General features: G+C 46.1%; 1 protein-coding gene across 1 annotated transcript in view; it reads right to left on the bottom strand.

Moving 5' to 3' along the window:
• LOC137341816 (uncharacterized) overlaps positions 1 to 25,578 on the bottom strand; it is a 128,609-nt gene that overhangs the window by 81,751 nt on the left and 21,280 nt on the right. The window contains exons 3-5 of the mRNA XM_068005320.1: positions 24,376 to 24,560; positions 21,219 to 21,407; positions 6,146 to 6,239 (exon numbers count right to left, since the gene is read on the bottom strand). Of these exons, the coding sequence (XP_067861421.1) occupies positions 6,146 to 6,239; positions 21,219 to 21,407; positions 24,376 to 24,560 (468 nt within the window). The remainder of the gene's footprint in view (positions 1 to 6,145; positions 6,240 to 21,218; positions 21,408 to 24,375; positions 24,561 to 25,578) is intronic.

Here is a 25,578-nt window from a genome sequence, read left to right as displayed (position 1 = left end):
AGGTGCCATCCCGCGGATGACACATTGAACCGAGACCCCCGTCTGCCCTCTGAGATGGTCATAAAGTATCTCTTGGAGCTATTCAAAGAAGAGCACAGGAGTTCACCCTGATGTCCTTTGTCCCACCATTGGCGGCCGTGCCTTCAGCCGTCTAGGCCCTAAGCTCTGGAATTTCATCCCTAAACCTCTCCATCTCTCCTCCTTAAAACCTACCTCTTTGACCAAACCTTTGATCACCTATCCCAATATCTCCTTATGTGGCTCGGTGTCAAATTTTGTTTGATAATCGCTCCTGTGAAGCGCCTTGGGATGTTTTATTACATTAAAGGTGCTATAAATAGATTATCTGGCTGGATAATTTCATTGCTGTTTGTGGGACCTTGCTGTGCACAAATTGACTGCTGCATTGTCTACATTACAACAGTGACTACACTTCAAAAGTACTTTATTGGCTGTGAAGTGCTTTGGGGCATCCTGAGGTCGTGGAAGGTGCTATATAGATGCAAGTTCTTTCTTGTTTCCAGAAAGTACATTTTTCATTTAAAAAAAATACGTGGGGAGGGAGGAATACTTAGTACTGAAAGAGCAGTCTGAGCCATCCCTCCTTTAAGTCATTCTTAGAATAGATTAATCACCAAGTGCAAGCAACTTGTGCTCACAAGTCTTAGAAATTAGTGAAGCTGCAATTGACATTTTTTGTACACGACAAACATCAATTCATTATTTACAAAAAGTGTCACGAGACATTTCCGGAAACAGTAGTGCAGTAAGTCTGTCTTTTTTTGTAAGAAAAGCCTTTGAGATATCTAGGGGGTGAAATTCCTCCTGTATTCACAAACAATTTGACCTGAGTACATAGAATTACATAGAATTTACAGCACAGAAACAGGCCATTCGGCCCAACAGGTCCATGCCAGTGGTTATGCTCCACACAAGCCTCCTCCCTCCCACACAGGATGGGAAACCCTGTTTGGCACTCAAGCTGATTTTTTTTTTGCGGAACATAACAACAGGAGCAGCGGCCCCCCTCCCCCATTGTGAAGGAATACTTGGAAAAGTTTATCTTGGTAAAGGCCAGCCTGGATTCTCCAGCGGAAGGTCATAGTTAGCAAAACAAATGTCGGGGTAAAAATTCGATTGCCCGAAAATGAGTGCACAGGGGGGCTCAAGGAACGATCCCCAGGCCTGATTGGATAGGCCCGAGGCGTACCCAATATCGGGCCTCAGGCCTCATTATCGTTGAGCTGGCCGGCTGCGGACACCTACTTGGACTCCCCGGGCAGCTCGCCGGGGGACTCCTCGCAGGTCGGGCCACTGCTTCATCAGCGGCCGCCCTCATAGGGCTCACGACCCTCCCGAAATGGGCGATTCCTCTCCACAGCGCTGCCTCTAGCAGCCCGAGAGAACAGTGCTTTAAAACTCCCGCCGCACTGCGCTCCCCCACCCCCACCCTCTCCCCAACAGCCCCATCCCCTCCCTCCCACCCACCCCTCCAACCCTCCATCCACCCCCCCCCCCCAACTCCCACCCCCACTCCGTGATGCCATCGGCTGCTGCTCAGAGATCCTCCGGCTCGGAGACGTCACCTGACCAACGTCTCAGAGAGCCGCGTCCGGCTGGTGTGCAGTCGGGAGGGGGCTGGGGATTCTGGAATTGTGAGGGGCTCGGCTATCGAGGGGGCTCGAGAGTGGAGGGATGTGGATGACGGAGACTAGAAAATGGGGGCTTGGGGAGAGAGAGACTGGGGGATGGGGGCTTTGGGGGAGAGAGACTGGGGAATGGGGGCTTGTGGGGAGAGAGACTGGGGAATGGGGGCTTGGGGGGAGATGGAGACTGAGGAATGGGGGTTTGGTGGGGAGATGGAGACTGAGGAATGGAGGATCAGGGAGAGACTGGGAATGGGGGCTCAGGGAATAGGGGAGACTGGAGAATGGGGACCAGAGGATGGGAGTTCGGTGAGAGAAGTGGCATGGGGAATGGGGGAGAGGAGGAGGACTGTAGAATGGGGGCTCGGGGGAGTGATGGAGGCTGGAGAACAGGAGTGAGGGAGACTGGAGAATGGGAGCTTGGGGAACGAGGGGGGGGATGGGGGATCAGGGGATGGGAGGTCGGAGAGAGACGCGGACAAGAATATGGGAGAGAAGAGGACACTGAGTCACTGATTGGGGTTCAAGCGGGGGAGGGGGGAAAGAACGGGGATGGGGTGGACGTGAGGACCAGCATTTCCTGCAGTGCCGGGAGCAGCAACATGGTGAGGGGGAGCGGCACTGAGAGAGGAGCAGCCACTAAAGGGGCGAGTAAAACCTGGAGATCTTACTGTGGGTAAATAGTGAAAGATTGTTTCCACTGGTGGGCAAATGGGGAACAAGGGAACAGAAACAAAGGATTCTCACTGGAAGAACCAAGGAGTAACAGAGGAGGAAGGTTATTGAACTGAGGGCTATTAGATCGTGGGGTCCTTCACCATATGTGGCTAATAAGATAGAGATTAAAACTTAATTTAAAAGGGAAGGGGATAAATATTCGAAAAGGAGGAATTTGGCCTCCTCCTGTGCTGTAATGCCTATATTTCGATGAAAACTCTCCTTTATTAAGTCCGAGCCCAGGGAGTGGTTTGGAAATATTGGTGCTAAACTGAGTTTAGGACGATGTGCCCTGTGAGAAGTGCCCCACACTGAGCCCACTGCCCTTTGTGCCATCTCTCAGGTTATGAGGGGAATTCCCTCATTTATAATGGAAACTGCCTATGTGGCTTGTCACACTGTAATTATACCCACTGATGTAGTACCTTCATTAGAGGGAGGATGTAATTACAGTGCAACAAGTTTACATCGGCAGTTTCCATTATAAATGTGGACATAGGAATTTATAATTGAAAGCAATGACAGGAAATGTGTGCAGATGTAAAATTTTGAGTATATTATATAGATGAATGTTCTGGGTGAGAGTACAGGAAGGAAAATCCCCCAGTACAATGGAAGGTTTCCATAAAACTGTCCTCACCAGGTAGTGAATTAATAATTGGAGGGTATCAATTCAAGATCATTATCAAACGAACAAAGGGAGAGGTTAGAAAATATTTTAGACAGAGGATCGTTAGGAGATGGAATCCCCTATCAGAAAGAGTGGTGGAAACAGAATCCATAGTAATTTTTAAAAGGGAAATGGATAAATATTTGAAAAATAAAAATTTAAAAGGTTCTCGGGAAAGGGCAGGGGATAGCTTTTTCAGAGAGTTGTTACAGGCACAATGGGACAAATGGGAAAAGGACAGGGGAATGGGACCAAGGGATTAGCTCTTTCAGAGAGCCAGCACAGGCATGATGGGCCAAATGGTCTCATTCTGTGCTGTAAGATTCTATGATGTCATAATAGAAGGTATGACAAATAGTGAAGACCATGAGATACCTGGGCTAAAAGGGTTAAATTATGAGGACAGGTTGCATAGACTAGGCTTGTACTCCCTTGAGTGTTGGAGATTAAGGGGTGATCTAATTGAGGTGTTTAAGATGATTGAAGGATTTGACAGGATAGATAGAGAGAAACTATTTCCTCTGGTGGGGGAGTCCAGAACAAGAAGGCATAACCTTAAAATTCGAGCTGGGCCGTTCAGGGGTGATGTCAGGAAGCACTTCTTCACACAAAGGGGAGTGGAAATCTGGAACTCTCTCCCCCAAAAAGCTGTTGAGGCTGGGGGGGTCAATTGAAAATGTCAAAACTGAGATTGATAGATTTTTGTTAGGTAAGGGCATTACGGGATATGGAACCAAGGTTTTACGTCCAGGCGGTAAGTTGAAAATCTACCCCAAGCAGTCCATTTGAAATCAAACCCTACCACGTTGTAAGGACACGTGATTTGGCGCAATGCCGCAATTCCCTACCCTTGCTGAGCGTAGCGCCGTTGCCGGCCAATCACCGCAGGTAGTGATGATGCCGGTCTCTGAGTGAGTCTGAACCGGAGCAATTCACTCTGCCAATGATAAGTGATCTCTCGGCTTTTCCAGAATAAGAACCAGGTATGCGATTGTCCTTCAAAAACGTAATCTTGGAAACATTGTTCTTTCAGCATTTTAGTTACAATGCTGGGTCCTTGTCAGAGAAGGAAAGTTTACAGAGAAGGGGACCTTCTTTTCTCATCAACGTGCACCCCAACTCCCCCAACCCCACCACCTCCCTCCCCCTCCCCTCCTGATGGCTAAGGTTTTCCAGTGATATCACCAAAGGAGGCTGCTGAAGCAGCTCTATTAACGACCATGAGAATGTGGCACCAATACCGACAACATGGGATATTTATGCAAATTTTATGTAAATTGTTTGCATTGAATAAATTATTGTAATTAGTCTTCTTGGCATTAGATGAGAATGACACAAATTCACAACCTGTCAAAAATGCTCATCTCAATCAGACAAACAATCAGTCCGACAAAGTTAGCCATTCACAACGGACCTGCTCCTGATTGTCTGTTCAATGACAAAGCCTGGCTGCAACTTCCACACTCCTCTGAGGTGAGGTCTCAGGGTGTCTAAGGTTGTACTTCAAGGTTTTCCATTAGGTGGACAATCATCCTTTAAGGCACTTTACAACCAAGAAAAATGTCTTTAAAGAAACAAAAACTCGCATCCCCCTCCAAAACAGCATGTGGGAGCCTGGGGAAAAGAGGGAAGCGAGGAGGAGATTGCAGGCTTCATTTTCGGGGGCAACAAAAATTAGAAAAAAAAAACAGGCCCAGGTAGATTATGAAGACGTAAAAAAATGACAAAGAAAATCGAGAATTGAAGAGAGGGCAAGCACAGGTATAGTGTAAATGGGAATTTTATTTAAATTGTGTTTTAATATTTCTTTTAATTACTTATAGTTAATAATACAGTAATAAAACAAATCCTCAGGTTTGAATAGTTCTATTACTGTAAATTTCTGTATTATTTTCAATGTCGCCATGTATGAGCTGAAAAGCTGTCAGAACATGTTGCTGGCAGTGTAAGGGTTAAGTGTTTCTGGGCTGAGGAGGAGGAGGAGGGGGGTTTTCTGGGAGGAGGAGGGGGTTTCTGGGAAAGGAGGGGGGTTCCTGGGAGGAGGGTGAGTTTCCACCGCCCGTTTCTCACCTGAAAAATGGGCCTCAGGCCGAGGAGAATCTGTTGGGGACCTTGTACAACCACTTCCCAGCCTCGCTCAATTTCCAGATGGACCTTTATATGTAAGCCCAGCACTCCCACCCAAGTGGGCAGGAGGCTGTTTAAATATGCAAATCGTGGTCCTCTGCCAGTTGTAGGCCTAACCCCTGGTCCTTGAAGGGGCCAATGGAGGCCGCTCACAAAATGTGAGTTTATCTTTAAAGATTTTGTGGAGCCAGAAGGAGCATCGATGGTCCTCCTGGCCCCACAAGAACCTTCTGACCCATTGCCAGCCCGTTCTCCCCGCCCCCCCCCCCCAACCCCCCGACCGCCACTTAACCAGTCCTACCTGCCAGCCTATAGAAGCCAGACGATTTGCCACGGCAGCAATCCGGCCAGCTGTGGCAGAATGCCCGCTTGGCACATGCAGCTCGACGGTTAACTTTAACTGAGACCTGAACCTGATAAAGGTTTGGGCCTCCCGGCCGTGGCCTTGGGCAAGCAGTGTGGGCGCACCGCCGATAATGTGCCTGTTTTGGGCCTAAACTGAAAATCTCCCCCTATAATGTCAGCCGTGGCTCAGTGGTAGCACTCTGACCTCTGAGTTAGAAGGTTGTGGGTTCAAGTCCCACTCCAGAGATTTGAGCACAAAATTTAGTACTGAGGGAGTGCTGCCCTGTCGGAGGTGCCGTTTTTTGGATGAGATGTTAAACCGAGACTCCGTCTGCCCTCTCAGATGGACTGCAAAGGTCCAAGGGAACTATTTTGAAGGAAAGCAGGGGAGTTTTTCCCAGTGTCCTGGCCATTATTTATTCCTCAACTGGCATCACTATAAATAGATTATCTGGTCATTTTCTTGCTGTTTGTGGGATCTTGCTGTGCGCAAATTGGCTGCCGCGTTTCCTATATTACAACACTTCAAAAGTGCTTCATTGGCTGTAAAGCACTTTGGGACGTCCTGAGGTCATAAAAGGTGCTATATAAATGCAGGTTCTTTTTTGTTACAAGTTTTGTGTCATTCAAAAGTGCTGACCTGGCAATGATTTTCCTTTTGGATGTCCAGCTTGTGTTTCAGTTGCTGAACCATGCACTGAAGCTCCATGCACTGCTTGTGTTCCACCTCATACCTACACAAGACCAGATAAATACAAATTTTTAAATCAAGCCAAGTAAAGAAATTCCCAACCGCATCGAAACTTTTAGAGTCAAGATTCAAACCGATGGCTGCATCGGGGGTTCTCCCCGGTGTCCTGGCAAACATTTACCCCTCAACGAACATCACTAAAAAAAGATTAACTGGTCATTTATCTCATTGCTGTTTGTGGGACCTTGCTGTGTGCAAACTGCCTGCCATGTTTCCTTCATTACCACATGGTTACCAGGCAATGGAGTTTGCGATGCACAAGCTCCATCTGAATTTTCAGGTCTCAAGCAGCCTAACCAGTGGTTCTAAAGTACTTTAACATGCTTAAAGACTAGAGGCCACTCAAAAAAGGCCCGATTTTAGGGGTTGATTTTGATCTGGGCCCATTAGACTCGGCGACCAGCGCATGCCCAAACTCAGAGGCCCGAGGATCGATGGATATTGGTCCAACATGGTTACCAGACCATGGACCATCGACAGATGAGATGTTTTAGTCACATTGGGGTCTAAATTTAACAATGTTACGCCCATTTTATGAGCCTAAAACAGGTGCAAAGATAACCAATTTAGCAGGGCAGAGGCCCACGGGCCATCAGCGCAGACATTCGGGCCACTGCTAAATTGGTCCGGGCCTGTTTTTAGGCCGTCCTGGTGGCTGCCTGAAACGAATGCAGGCCTCGTTACAATATTCGTTTGCCTCAGTCGGAGTTTGCGATGCACAAGCTCCGACTGATATTTCCAGGGCTTGAGCAGCCTAACCGACGGTCCGAGAGGCCCGAGGAACGATTTCCATCCCAGGAGGGGGAATTGGAGCAGGCCTCGGGGCAGGGGGGGGTCGCAGAAAGCGCGATCCTTCACCAGGCGCTAGAGGGACCAAACGCCTGTTTTAGGCAGACCGTCCCACTGCTAAATTGGTTTGCTCGGGCCTCTCGGTTCGGGGACGTGCTGGTCGGGCAATGCCGAGTCTGGGCTCAGACCAAAGTCCACCCCTAAAAAATTTCCCAAATTATTGGGCCTTTTTTGAGCGGCCTCCAGTCTTTAAGGATTTGAATGTCCTTTAAGGAAAAATGGGTGCAGCGCACACCAATTTCTACTCCTTAGTATTTTGTGGCTCCACAAAACAACTGCAGGCCTGCCCTTCCCCCACGTCCCCACACCTGCCTCCTTCCCCACAAACTTACCTCGGCCGGGGGTGTAGTTGGTAAGGTCCTGACTTACGACCTGATTGGTGCCTGCAGCTCGCCTGATTTATTCTGACCGGGCCCGAGGATGGATTTACTTCGGTCCTTCGGGGCTCCCCATTCCTGCGCGTTGCTGGAATCGCGGCCAGTTAGGGCGCTGAGGAATTTAGGCCCCATTGTTCCCACAGACCGATTATAGCGCTCACCACAGAAACGGTCACGTGATTATCAGGGGCCAATGAGCAGCGGTTACCGCAGACCAATAACAGATGAGGTTTCTCGGTCATTATTGGGAAAGTTTTCTGATTGGCAGCAAAATCATAAACTTGACAATCATCCCACTCAAACCAAAGTGCTATTGTCCAAAAGCGACAGGCCCAGAACAGTCACGTGATTACCACTGCCCAGAAAGGACTGGCATTTATACAGAGCCTTTCACAACCTCAGGATGTCCCAAAGTGCTTGAAAGCCAATGAAGTACTTTTGAACTGTAGATTTTTTTTTTATATTGCTGATTGTGTTTTTTTGGAGCAATCTTACCGGGGAGTGGCAATCATGTGACTCAGCCACTGAGGTCCCACTGGCTCCCAGGAGGTTCGACCTTAACCTGCTCTTCTGAGCAGGCGAGAAGGACACCTGCCAGAAGTCGGCAGGGTCTTTCTTTGAATGTGGGGGCTCGACTGCTATTTTAACCTGAGTCCTGCATGGGGAATCCTAGCTCGGGATCAATTGCCACGTCCGGATTACAAATGGTCTGGTTCAGCCTAAGAGAATGACCAGGATGGAGGGGGATGGAATCAGTGGCAAGCCAACGGCGTCTATGATTGGGGCCAAAGACAATGGTGAGCTGGAGGAAGTTCATCCAGGATTTGAAGCCAGACAAACAAGATGATAGTCTATCATGCATGATAAAGGGTGTAAAATGGGCACAACGATGACAAATTTACCAGTGGGGTGACCAGCGCCCAATCTGCTCTTGCGTTTGGGTCAATGCTAAATTGGTTGGACCCATTTTCTAGCCGACTGTGCAGTCTGAGCACATGCAATATACCTAGTTTCCTATGATGAATCAGTTCAACAACAACTTGCATTTATATAGCGCCTTTAACGTAGTAAAACGTCCCAAAGGGCTTCACAGGAGCGATTATCAAACAAAATTTGACACTGAGTCACATAAGGAGATATTAGGACAGGTCACTAAGGAGTGTCTTAAAGGAAGAGAGAGAGGTGGAGAGGCTTAGGGAGGGAAATTCCAGAGCTTAGGGCCTAGGCAGCTGGAGGCAGGGCCGTCAATGGTGTAACGATGAAATTCAAGGATGTGCAAGAGGCCAGAATTGGAGGAGCACAGAGATCTCAGAGGTTTGTAGGACTGGAGGAGGTTACAGAGGTAGGGAGGGGTGAGGCCATGGAGGGATTTGAAAATAAGAATGAGAATTTTAAAATCGAGGCGTTCCCGGACTGGGAGCCAATGTAGGTCAGCGAGCACAGGGGTGATGGGGGAGCAGGACTTGGTGCGAGTTGGAAAACGGGCAGCAGAGTTTTGGACGAGCTCAAGTTTACGGAGGGTCGAAAATGGGAGGCCGGTCAGGAGAGCATTGGAAGAGTTGAGTCTGGAAGTAACAAAAGCATGGATGAGGGTTTCAGTAGCAGATGAGCTGAGGCAGGGGCGGAGACGGGCGATGTTACAGAGTTCAGCCCCTATGCAACTTAGTACAAGCCTTACATCTGCACATATGGTCCAGTTATCCCATACCCTCTAACCCTGCTTCACCTGAAAACAGCCCATGTACAATACCTCAGGACACCAACTCACCATTTTAAAACATATATGTGTGAAATACATGCCTGTTGCAGACTGAATGGTTACCATCACTGGGTGTAACTGAATGTTTCTGCATTACAAGCTTTTATAATTTAATTTGCATATATAATATTGGCTTTTCAACAATTTAGTCTGTGAAATTATGTTAACATTAGTTGTATTTATAGTGAAAATAACTTGAAAAAGTTAATTGTACAAAAGAAAACAAGGAAAATTGCAGACATTTGGTAACAAAGATAAAGGTTGAACAGGAAATAAATGTAGAACATTGCATGTAAATTACTGATACAAATAATAGCTTTAGGGTTAAATCCACTATTTGAATGTAAATTTGTGCATTTTTAAAATTTAAAGGGGTTGCTTTTTGACTGGAAGATGCAACAAAATTATGCAGCATGGATTAATGAATAGATTTCTACTCTTAAATGTAACAAAATGCTGATCAAATCCATTCCTGTTTAATGGTTATAGCCTTTGAGAAAATTGGAGTCTTTTAGTCCCTTCACATGTTAAACGCTGTGTTGCAAAATCAAGAACAACACATTTTTTTTTCACGTTTACACAAATGACAACTATCAGCAAAGGAATCAACAGTATACATCATTGGGTGTACAGAATAATAATACCACAGTCTGTCTTCTTAGCTATATATATAGCCCAGTGTAAGGGAATATGTGTGGCCAGTAGGTATTACGGCCAAGCAATAAACAACAACAACAACAACAACAACAACTGTTTGCATTTATATAGCGTCTTTAACATATAAAAATGTCCCAAGGCACTTCACAGAGGCGTAATCAAAAATAAAATGGATGCCGGGTCAAAGAAAGGAGATATTGGGTGGGGTGACCAAAAGCTTGGTCAAAGGAGTAGGTTTTAAGGAGGCTCTTAAAGGAGGAGGGGGGGGTGGAGAGGTGGAGGGCTTAGAGAGTGAGTTCCAGAATGTGGGGCAAGGGCACCAGTGATGGGATGAAGGGAGGTGGAGGGGGGAGTTGCATAAGAGGCCAGAGTCAGAAGAACAGAGAGTTTGAAGGGAGTCATAGGGTTGGAGGAGGTTACAGAGATAGGGATGGGTGAGACCACAAAGGGATTTAAACACAAGGATAAGAATTTTAAATTTCAGGTGTTGGGAGGCCAGGAGTCAATGTAAATCAGAAGGACAGGGGTGAAAAGAGCTAGAGTATTAATGCAAAAAATTAAGTAGGAAAACCTAGAATTATCCTCTGAAACCAATAGGATAAATGTCTTCTTTTCTCTCCCTTTTGGAAAAGTCTTAAGTGAAACAAGAGTGGGAACTATTAACCCAATTCTTAATGTTTGGGATCAATGCAAAAAACTGCCAAGAATTGGCATAAACTAGCACTACATTTGAGGTGAGGACTAAGAGAGCAAAGTTCAGAGGAACATCAGATAGATAGAGGAAGACCAGAAAGATTGTGATGGAAAGAGAGAGGTTGAAAACTAGAGGTGAGAAAGACACAGGAGATGGAAGCTAGTGATGAGAGAAGCATCACCTACTGGACAAAGAGCTGCTTCTTTATCCTGAGTTGGAAAGGCCATTAAGGTGACTGTATGGAAAATGGACAAATTCACATTGGCACAGTAAGTGGTCAGGGTCAACTTATTGCAGCCCACTGGAGAAAGCTGTACCCTGCATCTTCCCATTCTGGATCTTACTGGGGAATGCTTAATACTGGGTACACAAAGCAGAAGTGTTATATTCCCCATTACTGACATTTCCTCATTTTAATGAGCAGGAGAAAAATCAAAATAAACCAAAAGAAAAAAGTTTGCATTTCCCAATTCCTCAGATATGTTTGCCACTGCAATGCCTTGGATTTAGTATCTGATGACACAGCAAAAACAACACCAGCGAATTTCATGGAAGTTGGCAATACAAGAGTTCAATATTGAACCAAAGCAAAATACAGCAACACACACACACATTTGCTTTGCAAGCTACATCGATTTAATCTGACAATGTCAGAACAAATGCTTGAAGTATCGCTGTGAATTTGATGATCCATTCTTTTAAAACTTATTTAACTGTCTATAAAAAGTTTAGACTTAAAAAAGAAAGACTTGCATTTATATAGTGCCTTTCATCATCTCAGGATGACTTAAGCCAAGAACAATGAAGGACAAACATAGTCTATCAACAGCAGTTCCCAATTAGTGATGACAGCTGCAAATTTGCCATCACCAATGTGAGCCAGTGACCAAGTTTCAATGTGATGGATTTCAGTTTGATCGTGTGAGGTCAATAGCAACTATGTAGAACAGTAAAATAGAAAAGGCCGCGATATGAAAGGCAGACTTCCAAGAAAGAGCATCACTATCAAGGCAATACTGCCATTTTCCTGAGCTCAAGGTGCCGTGGGGAGTCCCACACGGAAAATCATGGACAGAATGCCCATGATTTCTCAATATGTGTGACAGACAGGCATGGCTCCCTGTCATATAGGATATGATAGATTCACCAGAGTGACACCAAGGCTTAGAGGGTTAAATCATGAGGACAGGTTGGCTTGTATTCCCTTGAGTATAGAAGGATGAGGGGTGATCTGATTGAGGTGTTTAAAATGTTAAAAGGATTCGATAGGGTAGATAGGGAGAAACTATTTCCTCTGGTGGGGGAATCAAGAACAAGGCGATATCATCTTAAAATTAGAGCCAGGCTATTCAGGAATGAAATCAGGAAGCTCTTTTCCACACAAAGGGTAGTGGAAATCTGGAGCTCTCTTCCCCCAAAAGGCTGTGGATGCTGGGGGTCATTTGGAGTTTTCAAGACAGAGATCGATATATTTTTGTTAGGTAAGGGTGTCAAGGGATATGGAGCAAAGACTGGTAGATATGTGTGTATGTATACTTTAATATATATATGTGACCATGAAGCTGCCAGATTGTACATAAAAATCAAGTCTATACTATGCACTTCCTGTAGGTGTCACACTTACTTCCTGTAACACTTGCCCCGTTGCACTTTGTCGATAACACACCTATTGTTATAAAACAGCACGTCCTCTGACTCAGCACCATCAACACCATGGGAGGTCTGCTAGTAGCTTATAAAAGGATTGCTTCCATTCGCTCTCATAACACAGCCTCTGTGTTTACAGTACCGTCCCCAACACAGCTCTGAGTAGAGTGTTTCTAAAGGGAAACAGTTGAAGCAGCCGAGGTGGCTTTTTCAACAGGATAAATCAGAATCAGCAAAGGGTTTGTTTTTTTCTTGAACCCCAATGGTAGAATCTCCAAAATGCCACAAACATAAAAGTTTACATGACAGCTACGACCAATCTCTACTGCTTCATTCTCTATCATTTGATCCTAAGTTCTGCATCCAATTAAGATGTTTTTATATGTGTTTTCCATCAGTGGTGCTGCTTCCTGCTTTAAAAGACACTCCAATTTTAGGCCTAATTGCAGCCAGAAAGCATTATTTAAACGAAACTGCTTTCATATTACTAGAATGAACCACCAATATTTTAGCATATAGATTCCCAAACCAGATTTCTTTTCAATTGACATGTCAAGCTGAAATGCTAAGACCCGCTGTGCAGGATGTGAAGAACGTTTAGGGTATGGTAATGTAGGGGTTATGTTGTGGGACTAAAATTTAGTGAGTTCAAATCTCCCCATGAGCAGTTTGAGAAGTCTGGTATCAGTAAACGTGACCATGAAGCTGTCGGATTGTCATTAAGAACTCAACTGCTTCACTGATGTCCTTTAGGGAAGGAAACCTGCCGTCCTTACCCAGTCTGGCCTATATGTGACACCAGTCCCACACCAACCTGGTTGATTCTTGACTGCCCTCTGAAGTGGCCGAGCAAGACACACAGTTATAGCGGGCAACTAGGGATGGGCAATAAATTGCCACGGCGCCCACATCCCAAGTGGGAAACTGCACAAATCATGCCTTCAACACAAATTATAGGAGGAGGACGAGCAAGTTAGTAAATAGATTTGAAGCTTAGAAGGAACAAGAGAGGGCAGCTCAGAGGAACGGTGACCACAGTAATATTGATCAAAGAGAGAAAGAGAACAAAGATTGCGATAGAAGAGGGAGAGGTTGGAGTCTAGAGATGAGAAAGAGAGGGTTTGGAAACTGGAGGCATCATCTATCAAACAACAGTCTTTTTCTTGTATCCTGCCCAAGAGTACTGGAAGAGTCTCTCCAGATATGGAGCAGTGTTCTAGTCCTGAACAAAGTTGGCTTTGCAGAGAATTAAGAATTGTTGACGGGATAAGGAATTTTAGGCACGAAAAGAGGAAACCAAGGCAGCTTTAGTAATGGAAGAGCCGTGGCTAGAAACTTTAGATCAGGAGTCGAGCCATCAAAGGTAAGAGATGGTAGCTGGAAACAGTCCTTGAACAATTGAGGGGTATGGAGGAGGTCTAGAAGGAGTGAGAGAGGACCGCAGATTGTGACCACTGAGTGCATGGGATTGGAGGGAAGTTGATGAAGATAAAGGGGAATGGTCAGCAAAACAGTGAATAGGGTTGAATGATGAGTATTGGAAGACATTGAGATGAAGAAGGAGCAGCAGGAAAGAGAGCACAGCACTGGGTGACCCCTGATAAAAGTTAGAAGAATGAATGTTACTTTCCATGCTCTCTTGGTACTGCACTGAAATGAACGTCCAAACGTTCAGTAACTCCAGCATTACATTGTTCTGGTGCAACATTTAATATGAAGGCACTGGCAAGTAACGTTCTCTGTTTTAACTTTATATGTTCTGGAACAGAAATTAAAATGAAACAGAAAAAGGAGGCTTATGACGAATGTAAGATTCATAATACAGTAGAGAACCAGGCTGAATACAGAAAGTACAAAGGAGATCTAAAAAAGGGAATGAGGGGCAAAGAGAGAATATGAGAATAGATTAGCGGCTAACATAAAAGGGAATCCAAAAGTCTTTTATGAACATGTAAGGGTAGTCAAAGTAACGGAGGGACTGATTAGGGACAAAAAAGGAGATCTTGAGGAGGCAGAGGGCATGGCTGAGGCACTAAATGAATACTTTGCATCCGCCTTCACTGGAGAAGAGGATGCTGCGATTTTACCAGTAAAGGAGGAGGTAGTAGCGATATTGGATTGGATAAAAATCGATAAAGAGGAGGTACTTAAAAGATTGGCAGTTCTCAAAGTGGAATGGTCACCCGGTCCAGATAGGATGCATCCTAGGTTACTGAGAGAAGTAAGGGTGGAAATTGCGGAGGCTCTGGCCACAATCTTCCAATCCTCTTTAGATCGGGGATGGTGCTGGAAGACTGGAGGATTGCAAATGTTACACTCCTGTTCAAAAAAGGCTGAGAGGGATAAACCCGGGCAATTACAGGCCAGTCAGTCTAACGTCGGTGGTGGGGAACTTCTAGAAAAGTAAATAAAAAATGTAATTCTTTAATTTAAAAAAAAAAATTTAATGACCAAAAACTATTAAAATAAAATAAGGAATAATGAGACTTCACATTTTTAAAAGTTAATTTTTAGTTGTTTGGCAGTCATTAAGACTTACTGTGCTGTTAAAACTTAGGTTAGACCTGTATTTTTAAGCGTACCTGTTTTGTGGCATAATTAGTTACTTTCCAGCTGGGCAGATAAGCAAGTTTGCACTTTTTCAATGATTTCTCTGATTGCAACGTGCGATGGCCCTTTAATTTGAAGCCGTCATATCGCCGGCGAACCATTAGGAGCAAGTTCTGGATTTCCGCGTTTCACTGAGCAGGTGCTAACGCTGGAACTTGCTCCTCCATTTCGCCACTAACAACGGAGAGCGCTGATGAGCTCCCCGTTATTTATCAAACGATTTCTGCCCCAATAATTCATAATAATTCTGGGCAGGGTTAACTCACACCTTCCTCTACCTGCACCCACTGAAAGCTTGTTTAAAACAAACTCAAGCAGTAGCAGAGTTGCTCCTGCTCCGAGAGAGGCTTCTCAGTGCTGTACATGTCTCTGCTAAGCTTAAAAAGTGGGCGAAATGGATACGGGCGCTGAAATGAGACTGGGATATCATGTCCAGTCGCTTTAAATAAATGCTTAGGCGCATGCTTATAAACAAACGTGCTGACAAATTTGTGCTAACAGCTGACTGTAAAGTAGGTGATGAAACTTTCATTATGTAAATCCTGAATGATTAAGTGAATTGTCGTTTACATTGACATTGTCTTGTCCTCAGCCTTAATAACAATCATCAGCTCTCTTAATCGGATTAATTTGCTTCCAAAACAGAAACACAGGCTGGGAACCAAACATCTAGTCAACCACTGCTGGCTAATTCTCTGATGTGGAGATGCCGGTGATGGACTGGGGTGGACAAATGTACGGAGTCGTACAACACCAGGCTATAGTCCAACAGCTTTATTTGAAATCACAAGCTTTCGGAGCTTTGCTCCTTCATCAGGTGAGTGAAGGGTTCCATAAAGGCACCGCATATATAGTCAGAGAACAATGCCTGGTGATTACAAATAATCTTTCCAACTGCCCGTTATCACACCTCGGCAGAGAGATAATCACAGCAATCAAAGGAGTGGATGGTGTTCAGACAGGTTAGTCAGGGAAACATTACATCCAAGAATACTGAATACACAAGGGGTCAGATAACAAAGACAGAGAGAGAGAGAGAGAGAGAGACCCGAAAGGCAGAGAGAGAGAGAGAGAATGACCAGTTGTATTAAAAACATAACTTTTTTTCGCTGGTGGGGTTACATGTAGCATGACATGAACCCAAGATCACGGGACACAACCAACAGAGTACCCTTCGTCGTCCAGTACTTCCCCGGAGCAGAGAAACTACGCCATGTTCTTCGCAGCCTTCAACATGTCATCAATGACGACGAACACCTCGCTAAGGCCATCCCCACACCTCCACTACTCGCCTTCAAACAGCCACCTAGCCTCAAACAGACCATTGTTCGCAGCAAATTACCCAGCTTTCAGGAGAACAGCGTCCACAACACCACACAACCCTGCCACGGCAACCTCTGCAAGACATGCCAGATCATCGACACAGATACCACCATCACACGAGAGAACACCACCCACCAGGTACATGGTTCATACTCCTGTGACTCGGCCAATGTTGTCTACCTCATACGTTGCAGGAAAGGATGCCCCGGAGCATGGTACATCGGCGAGACCATGCAGACACTGCGACAATGGATGAACGGACACCGCGCAACAATCGCCAGACAGGAGGGTTCCCTCCCAGTCGGGGAACACTTCAGTAGTCAAGGACATTCAGCCTCCGATCTTTGGGTAAGCATTCTCCAAGGCGGCCTTCGAGACACATGGCAATGCAAAATCGTCGAGCAGAAATTGATAGCCAAGTTCCGCACCCATGAGGACGGCCTCAACCAGGATCTTGGGTTCATGACATGCTACATGTAACCCCACCAGCGAAAAAAAGTTCTCTGTTTTTAATACAACTGGTCATTCTTTCTCTCTCTCTCTCTGCCTTTCGGGTCTCTCTCTCTCTCTCTCTCTGTCTTTGTTATCTGACCCCTTGTGTATTCAGTAGTCTTGGATGTAATGTGTCCCTGACTAACCTGTCTGAACACCATCCACTCCTTTGATTGCTGTGATTATCTCTCTGCCGAGGTGTGATAAAGGGCAGTTAGAAAGATTATCTGTAATCACCAGGCATTGTTCTCTGACTATATATGCAGTGCCTTTATGGAACCCTTCACTCACCTGACGAAGGAGCAAAGCTCCGAAAGCTTGTGATTTCAAATAAAGCTGTTGGACTATAACCTGGTGTTGTACGACTCCTTACATTTGGCTAATTCTCTAACAGTCGTCTGACTGCAGCCTGTTTTTGCCCAACACTGGTCGTGTTACTTTAAGCCCACTTTGATGTCTCTGGTTGGTGTGACTTCAACAATACAATAGCAATGCCTCATTCATTGCACGCCAAGTCAGAGGTTAAACTGGGCAAGAAACTCTGGCCTAGAAATTCGGGAGCGCCCATTCTTGGTACTTACCCTGTGCATGAATGGTAGGGTCCGAGGAGCCCCGATACTAGGCCTCGGACCTCATTCGCATATCATCGGCGCAGTGGGAAGAGGCCACGCAGGTAAGTGAGGGAAGTTCAACAAGGTTGCTTAAGCAAAGAGCCCAACGCCTGCTTCAGGCGTGGGTATAGGACGCCTTATGTTTGTCCTTACCCAATATGGCAGGCAGCACACTTCGCGCGCGCTTCCTGCCTGCCATTTTGGACACTTAGGAGGCCGTGTAGCTCCTGATAAACGGGTACTACGTGGCCCAATTTCTAGGCCTCTGTCTTCTTATGAAACCAAAGTGCCACTGAGTTTCTGAAGCAAATGTTACCGAGCTCCGCCAATGTTAATTCGACTTAGCGGTGCAACTGTGATGGTCCACGGATCCAGAATGCACTTGAAAGGAGACTTAGGTGGACTCAGGACGATGTGCTCCGATGGCTTCATTGAGGGTTACATTACACCCACCCAAACAAGGCCACTGACTGAAAGGGGCGAAGGCTTTCTACGCTGGGAATTCCTTGGCCTCAATAGGACCTCGCATATGGTTGGAGTGAGATGGTAAACGTAGTGAGATGAGATGTGTCAGCCTCCTGAATAGTACAAGTGGGACCCATCTGGAGGTGGGGGTGGGATTGTGCAGGGCGAGGTGGGGGGGGGGGGGCTGGAATCCCGAAGATCGGAGGGCATTTTTAAATAAAATGTTTAATGTCACAGGGGCCCCAATCTATATTTCTGGGGGGTGGGAGGAATCCTCCCACCTTACCAGCCTGGACATCTACATTTCTGGGATCATTAGTGCCGCACGTACACCACCATACTGCCAAAGGCCCACTCCTGCAGGCTTTTCCCTGTGGAGTCCGCAGCAGGCACAGATATATTCATCAAACCTCAACTCAGTGCACTCGGCACACTGACAACTCTATGGGGCCAATGTTCCTCCCCCCACCCTCACTGCACTTGGCCGCTCATCGGGCAACGCTCAATGGGGCCGATTCCCTCGCCCACCACACATTGTACCCAGACACTCACCCAAAGTGCACTCCAACCCTAATGTGACTTGAACCCGTCTCTATCTCTAGGTTCAGATCACAAGCCTAGGCCAGACGCTCTCACAGGAACAGGAGTAGGTCACGTTGGTGACATTCAAACATGGCCTTTTCTGGCGAATTTTATGGTTGTGAGGAACGATAAAGCTGAGTGATAGAAGATTTTACCATAATTTACAATGGAGTAGATTTTGAATTTACCAATCAGGCGTAAAACTGCCACTGTGGATCAGCTGCCCGTTATAGAAACCGCCCGGTTTTCACTTGCTTGGAAACAACCCGAGTGGTAAGTTGAAAATCTACCCCAATGATTGACAGCTGTCAGTTTCAAGGCCTCCCGGGTCAGACACAATACAGAATATACGCAGTATAAAGGTCCCAGTGCTTCACTCCAACAATTCCCTTTAATCCGATCCTCTCTGTTGCCGACACTTACACCTGTCACCGTTCTGGTCTCTGAATGAATCTTCCAATTAAAGTGCCTAAAGAATGGCAAAAAGGGGACCAATCTATGGAATGCCTGGCCAATTAAAGGGCAGATCTGTCCTGTGGAGTGCCCGGCCAATTAAAGGGCAGATCTGTCCTGTGGAGTGCCCGGCCAATTAAAGGGCAGATCTGTCCTGTGGAGTGCCCGGCCAATTAAAGGGCAGATCTGTCCTGTGGAGTGCCCGGCCAATTAAAGGGCAGATCTGTGCTATGGAATGCCCGTCCAATTAACGGGCAGATCTGTGCTATGGAATGCCCGTCCAATTAAAGGGTAGATCTGTGCTATGGAATACCCGGCCAATTAAAGGGCAGATCTGTCCTGTGGAGTGCCCGGCCAATTAAAGGGCAGATCTGTCCTGTGGAGTGCCCGGCCAATTAAAGGGGAGATCTGTGCTATGGAGTGCCCGTCCAATTAACGGGCAGATCTATGCTATGGAATACCCGGCCAATTAAAGGGCAGATCTGTGCTATGGAATACCCGGCCAATTAAAGGGCAGATCTGTCCTGTGGAGTGCCCAGCCAATTAAAGGGGAGATCTGTGCTATGGAGTGCCCGTCCAATTAACGGGCAGATCTGTGCTATGGAATACCCGGCCAATTAAAGGGCAAATCTGTGCTATGGAATACCTGGCCAATTAAAGGGGAGATTTGTGCTATGGAATACCCGGCCAATTAAAGGGGAGATCTGTGCTATGAGGTGCCCGGCCAATTAAAGGGGAGATCTGTGCTATGGAGGGCCCGTCCAATTGAAGGACAGACCATGCTACGGAGAGCCTGAATTGAGATTCTCCAAATGTATTTCATTTACAGCATGTCAGAGAGAAGCAATTTTCTTCCCATCAATCCAAGCTGGATTACAAATTGAGTTTTTATATTACTAAAATAATTCTTACCAACATTACTGGATTCATTAAGACTGACAAACACAGCACTGCAATTACGGCAAATATGGGCTGGATTTACTCAAAAAGGTCACAGCGAGAGACAGGAAGAAGGAGGGATGGCAAGAACAATAAAAAGAAATAAAAATGTTTTATGGAGCTTCATGTAAAGACTAAAGTAGGCTAAAAAAGTTCTTAGAGCCGGTTTTCCTCTGCTTTGCGCTCAGGAAACTCAGTGCCCGGGAGCAAAGCAAAGAAAAATAGGGACATTGAGATGTGGGGTTAGATTTTAGTCTGTACCCCTTGGGTGTGAATTGTCAGCTGGGTGGAAGACTAGTCCAAGGCAGGAGGATCACAGGCACTAACACAACCCACCTGATTTTCCTTGCATTAACTTACGGTGGGAAGTCTGTCTGGGATCTGCTATGAGCGTGGCTTCCTTCCGATCTGGTTTTCCATTCCACGCAACGCCCAGGCGATGCTTTTCAGCTGAGGTGGTACAGAAGAAGATCTATACACCACCCACCCCCCACCCCAGGCTCTTTGCGTTGCCGGGGCAATTTCCATGGTTTCTCCTGAGGGGGTGTGGAGGAGCGTGGAGCAGGCACAAGCATTGAGATCACATTAAAAGACTCAAGCACATACTCCAAGCTGACACTCCAGTGCAGTACTGAGGGAGTGCTGCACTGTCAGAGGTGCCGTCTTTCAGATGAGACATTAAACTGAGGCCCCGTCTGCCCTCTCAGGTGGATGTAAAAGGTCCCATGACAATATTCAAAGAAGCGTTGGGGAGTTCTCCCAGGTGGCTTGGCCAATATTTATTCCTCAACCAACATCACTAAAACAGATGATCTGGTCATTTATCTCATAGAGTTATACGGCACGGATAGAGGCCCTTTGGCCCATCGTGTCCGCGCTGGCCATTGTCGTTTGTGGGATCTCGCTGTGCACAAATTGGCTGCCGTGTTTCCTGCAATATAACAGTGACTACACTTCAAAAATACTGAATTGGCTGTAAAGCACTTTGTTCTGAGGTCATGAAAAGCGCTATATAAATGCAAGTGTTTCTTTCTTAAATGAGGTAGGAATGATGTAACGGTACCTCCTGTCCTAAAGTCATGGGCGATCTGACTAAGGCCTTGATGCCACCTGTTGGAGCCATGCAGAAGATAAGTACCTTCATTTGCAAGTGGAGGGATAAGTGGATCAAGGCTGGAGACAGCAGGCAGAAGGCCCTGCGTCCGACTGCTTTTACCACTGCTGCAGGCCTCTCAGTTGGATTCTGGTCCCCATTTCCAGGCAAAAAGGCCAGTCAAAGGACATGGCCCTAGTGAAATGATTTGAAACCAGAAATATCGGTGGATTCAGAATCATGTCAGGCAGAGTGCACATTGGATGAACTCTAACGTGGCTAGCACCCAGGCAGGGGAGGGCAGTGGAAAATTGGGCCCATTGTGTTTAATTTAATTTGAACGATGGCTTATAGAAACACCTAAATATGCATCCTATGTGTTTTAAATATTTTAGAGTAATGTAATCTTACTTCTTCTGGACTTCTTCAAGGCACCTGCGTAGTTTCTCAAGCTCTTGACAGAGTGCGTCCAACTCTGTCGAAGGGTTTGATGTGTTGTTTTTCAGCTCCCTTAGCTCTGCTTCCTTCTGGCACAGCATTAACTCCAGGTTCTTTTTCTCTTCCTCCTTCTGCAATATGGCCGTGTTGAGTACCAGTATGCTGCACCGAAAAACAAAACACATTGGTACCATTACACTTTCCCCACAGGGACTCATGAATATTACTGCTGACCGGTCTCATCTGTTGAGGAAATGTGCCTTTTGCCCCTAACGATATATTTTAAAAATTAATTCTCGGCATGTGGGCGTAGCTGGCAAGGCCGGCATTTATCATCCATCCCTAGCTCCCTGTAGCAGTTTGATACAACTGAGTGTCTTGCTAGGCCACTTCAGGGGGCAGTTAAGAGTCAACCACGTTGTTGTGGGAACTGGAGTCACATATAGGCCCAGATCGGGTGAGGACGGCAGGTTTCCTTCCCTAAAGGACATTGGTGAACCAGTTGGGTTTTTAAGACAATGCAACAACTTCATGGTCATTTTTACTGATACCAGCTTTTTATTTCCAGACTTTTTCAAACTGAATTCAAATTCTCGAATCCATGGGGGGGATTAATGAATTTTTTTTTAGTGTTCTTTCTGAAGAGATCCTGACCCCACTAGACTAATCTCCATAACTAAAGGAAAGTCTGCTGACAGTGCATGTATAAGTTAAGGTTGTCTGGTTTCACTTGGTATGGAATAGTGTAGCAGATAAAGCAAGGTCACTACAATATTTTTGAAGGTGTGAATTAAAATATTAATTGCAATTACCCATTACATATGTGGAACAAGCCTGAATGGCATCCTTTATATTGTGAACATTGAGCTGATTTGGGGAATGGAGCTTTTCCATTAAAAAAAAACATAAGCCACTTTAACACTCCTCTGCGTCTTACTTTCAAGCCTATTGCTGGAAGATGTGTGAGAGCAGCCTTTGTGTGGTTTACACCTTGCCTTTCAATCACTCCCTGTGTGGAACACCCAGGTGACAAGTGAAACTTTGGACCTGACATTTGGCCCGAGTGATTGGGAGAAGTTGAATCTCTTTTAATATTTCCGTGTCTGTGTATCTGAGTGAGAACACAAGAACAGGGTTAACCCAAAGAAGGGAGGTCCTGTACCATTTATTTGAGCAGGAAAGGGAGCTTCCGAAAAAGGTCCTAAATTTAGATGTGTTGGCCTGGATTTTCCAAACCTAACGCTGACAATAGTCCATTCATATTAAATTGGGTACCATTTATGAAAATCTAGGTCGTTATATATGCAGGAGATCTGTGGCAACACTGAGCGCTGTTACATAGAATTTACAGCTCAGAAACAGGCCTTTCGGCCCATTAGGTCTATGCCAGTGTTTATACCCCACACGAGGCTCCTCCCTCCTTACTTCATCTAACACTGTTGCAGAGACGATCGATGAAGCAGGAAAGAAGCAAATTAGTTTAATCCTCTCTTAAATTTAGGGTGTTCGATCTTCACTGTAAAAGCCCATCCTTTAACCCGATGGAATAGCCTGTTTATTTGATATTAGTAAGTAAGCTTTGAAGGCCCTCCTGAATACTATTGTCCTGGCCCAATGAAATTTTGACTGCTGAGTCCAGACATGGTATCTGGCTCACAGGTTTGGTCTTCAAGTGGGTAACATGGGATAACTTTGAGATAGTTAGTTGTGCAGTCTGATGATAACTTTCCGACAAAGCCAAAACTGAAAGCCTGTGAAAAACGCCGGGGTATCCAGACTTGGGCCTTTTGGTTTTGAACTGAAGTGCGTGCTGGGTTCCAAAATGTAAACCCAGGCTGCCTCAGCTGTGTGACGTTTGGGAAGAGATTGAGTCAACGTCTCCTCTACGAGACCTACAGAGCCTGAGACCCTAGAGAAAGGAAGGGCGCAAGATGCCTTCCAGCACACCACTGATCACAACAGGGCTCTGTAGGAGGTAGGAAAGAGGTATCAGCATGTGTTGCACAGGAGTGGGCCAACGGCAATCAACTCAGATATAGCAGGGTCAACCGAGATTACTACTATATTACAATGCCATACATGTTGGGAAGAGGCAGCCTCTGTGGAAGAGATTTTCACTCCCTCCGAGGTAGCACTGTGAAAATTGTGGGGTGGCATTTACTGGCCCTGTTTCTGCTTCTGATATCTCTGCTGCCATTTTGGATGGGGCCTACACATGGGCAGCTGAGGTGCCTGGCCTGTTTTGGCCAGGAGCCTCCTTCCAACATGCAAACATACTCAGTTTTGGCTTTGTCGGAGGGTCATCATCAATCTGCACAATGAACTGCCTCAAAGTTATCCCGTTACCCACTTGGAAACCAGCAACTCTAACCTGTGAGCCAGACATACAGAGGATCTCGATGCAACTTTGAGGTATCAATGGGTGGACTGTGAGTGCGCATGCTCCGCCCATTGGTACTGGGCGTAACCAGTGACATAACCAGTGGCATAACTGGCGGCATAACCAGGGGCGTAACCAGGGGCGTAACCAGTGGTATAACCGGCGACGTAACCAGCAGCGTAACGGGCAGCGTAACCAGCAGGCCTTCACAGGACCACTGCAGGGTGCTCCAAAACCAGGCAAGTTTTGGGTATTTTGCTGATTTTAGTCAGAGGATGAGGAGGAGGAGCATAAATGATCCTCCTGGTCCCACAAAAAAAAATCTTCGCACCTGCCACCAGCCCATCCACAGCCTCCCCCCCACCAACAATTTCCTCTTTACCAACGCCCCCCCACACCAACCCCATAACACCCAACTTCCGCCTCGGCTCTGCAGAGGAGCTGCAATATTTCCTTCCCCCACCCCCCCACCCCCGGTGAGCGCTAGTTCAGTGCGTACAGCTCACCGATGGTATGTAAATGAGGCCTGGTCATCACAATGGCTCGAGCCCTTGGCCAAGAATATTGGGCAAGCGACTGTGTCCACCCAATGTGAAAATCGGCCCCAATATGTTCAGCTTTGATAAAATGTTTGCAAACCCAGTTCACATCCTACAATAACTAAGTTCTAACTTGGTCATCCAGGTTTGGCTATTCTGGTTGTTATTTTTCCCCTCGTTTCTTTAATTATAAACTATAAGCTGTTCGGACCTTTCCCTGAATTCGGCAATCAGTTGTGAGTTTTTGAGGTTGTTTAGATCAATCTGCATTCTTTCTTTGGAATTCTGGTCTAGCTGGTCATGTAGAGTCTGGATTTCTTTGTTGTACATATTGCGAGCAGCTACCATTTCTTCTTCCAGTTCTTGAATCCGTTTTAAATCATTAGAATTATCAGCCTGGACAAAAAGAAAAATAATACGCCTTTAGTTAAACCCAGCACATTGAGCAGGTTGGTGTCACAAAGGTTTAGCACCCATCTTTTCATCCCTGGGAAGTGGGTTTGAATTCAACCCAGGCTACAGGCATGAAAGTCTCCTCTTCTGGCAACGCCTCGAATTTAAAATTCTCATCCTTGTGTTCAAATCCCTCCATGGCCTCGCTGCTCCCTATCTCTGTAACCTCCTCCAGCCCTATAACCCTCCGAGATTTCTGTACTCCTCCAATTCTGGCCTCTTGCGCGTTCCCAATTTCAGCGTCCCACCATTGGCGGCCGTGCCTTCAGCTGCCTAGGCCCTAAGCTCTGGAATTCCCTCCCTAAACCTCTCCGCCTCTCTCCCTCTCTCTCCTCCTTTATGGCATTCCTTAAAACTTACATCTTTAACCAAGCATTTAGTCACCTGTACTAATACCTCTTTATGTGGCTTGGTGTCAAATTTTGTCTGACAGCACTCCTGTGAACCACCTTGGGACGTTTTACTATGTTAAAGGCGCTATATAAATGCAAGTTGTTGCTGTTCTCTTCCATCTGAAATAAGTTTAATATTCTCAGTCCAGCCGATAGGGGTGTCAGCATACACCCATGCCACAAAACTGGCACTAAATTGGTAATTTTACTGAGAAAGATTGTGAAGATGTGAGAATTGCAGTTGGGGTGCTCCACTGAGAAAGGTTGACTCTATCTCAGGACTGTCTTAGTGCTTGACGCCGTCACTGGTGCAAAAACCCCAAAGGTGTCCTTTTCCTGAGCTCAGACATTCTTCACCTCGATGAGCATTAAAATATGTTGGGACTGGTAATGCAACCCCACACAGTACTGCCCAGTGCTAGTAGGGAAGGACAGGTGGGGAATGATTGGTAAGGGAAGGGGAGAAATAGTTGTCAAGGGAGGGCAGAATGCATGGCTCGGGGATGGGAGGGAGGAGGAATTAGTTAGCAAGGGGAGAGGCAAAACGCATAGTAATGATGAAATGATGG

The sequence above is a fragment of the Heptranchias perlo genome, chromosome 24, assembly GCF_035084215.1.
Source record: "Heptranchias perlo isolate sHepPer1 chromosome 24, sHepPer1.hap1, whole genome shotgun sequence".
NCBI classification, from domain to species: Eukaryota; Metazoa; Chordata; class Chondrichthyes; order Hexanchiformes; family Hexanchidae; genus Heptranchias; species Heptranchias perlo.
Note: the sequence above shows the minus strand (reverse complement) of the source record. Positions and strands in the feature narration are given on the sequence as shown.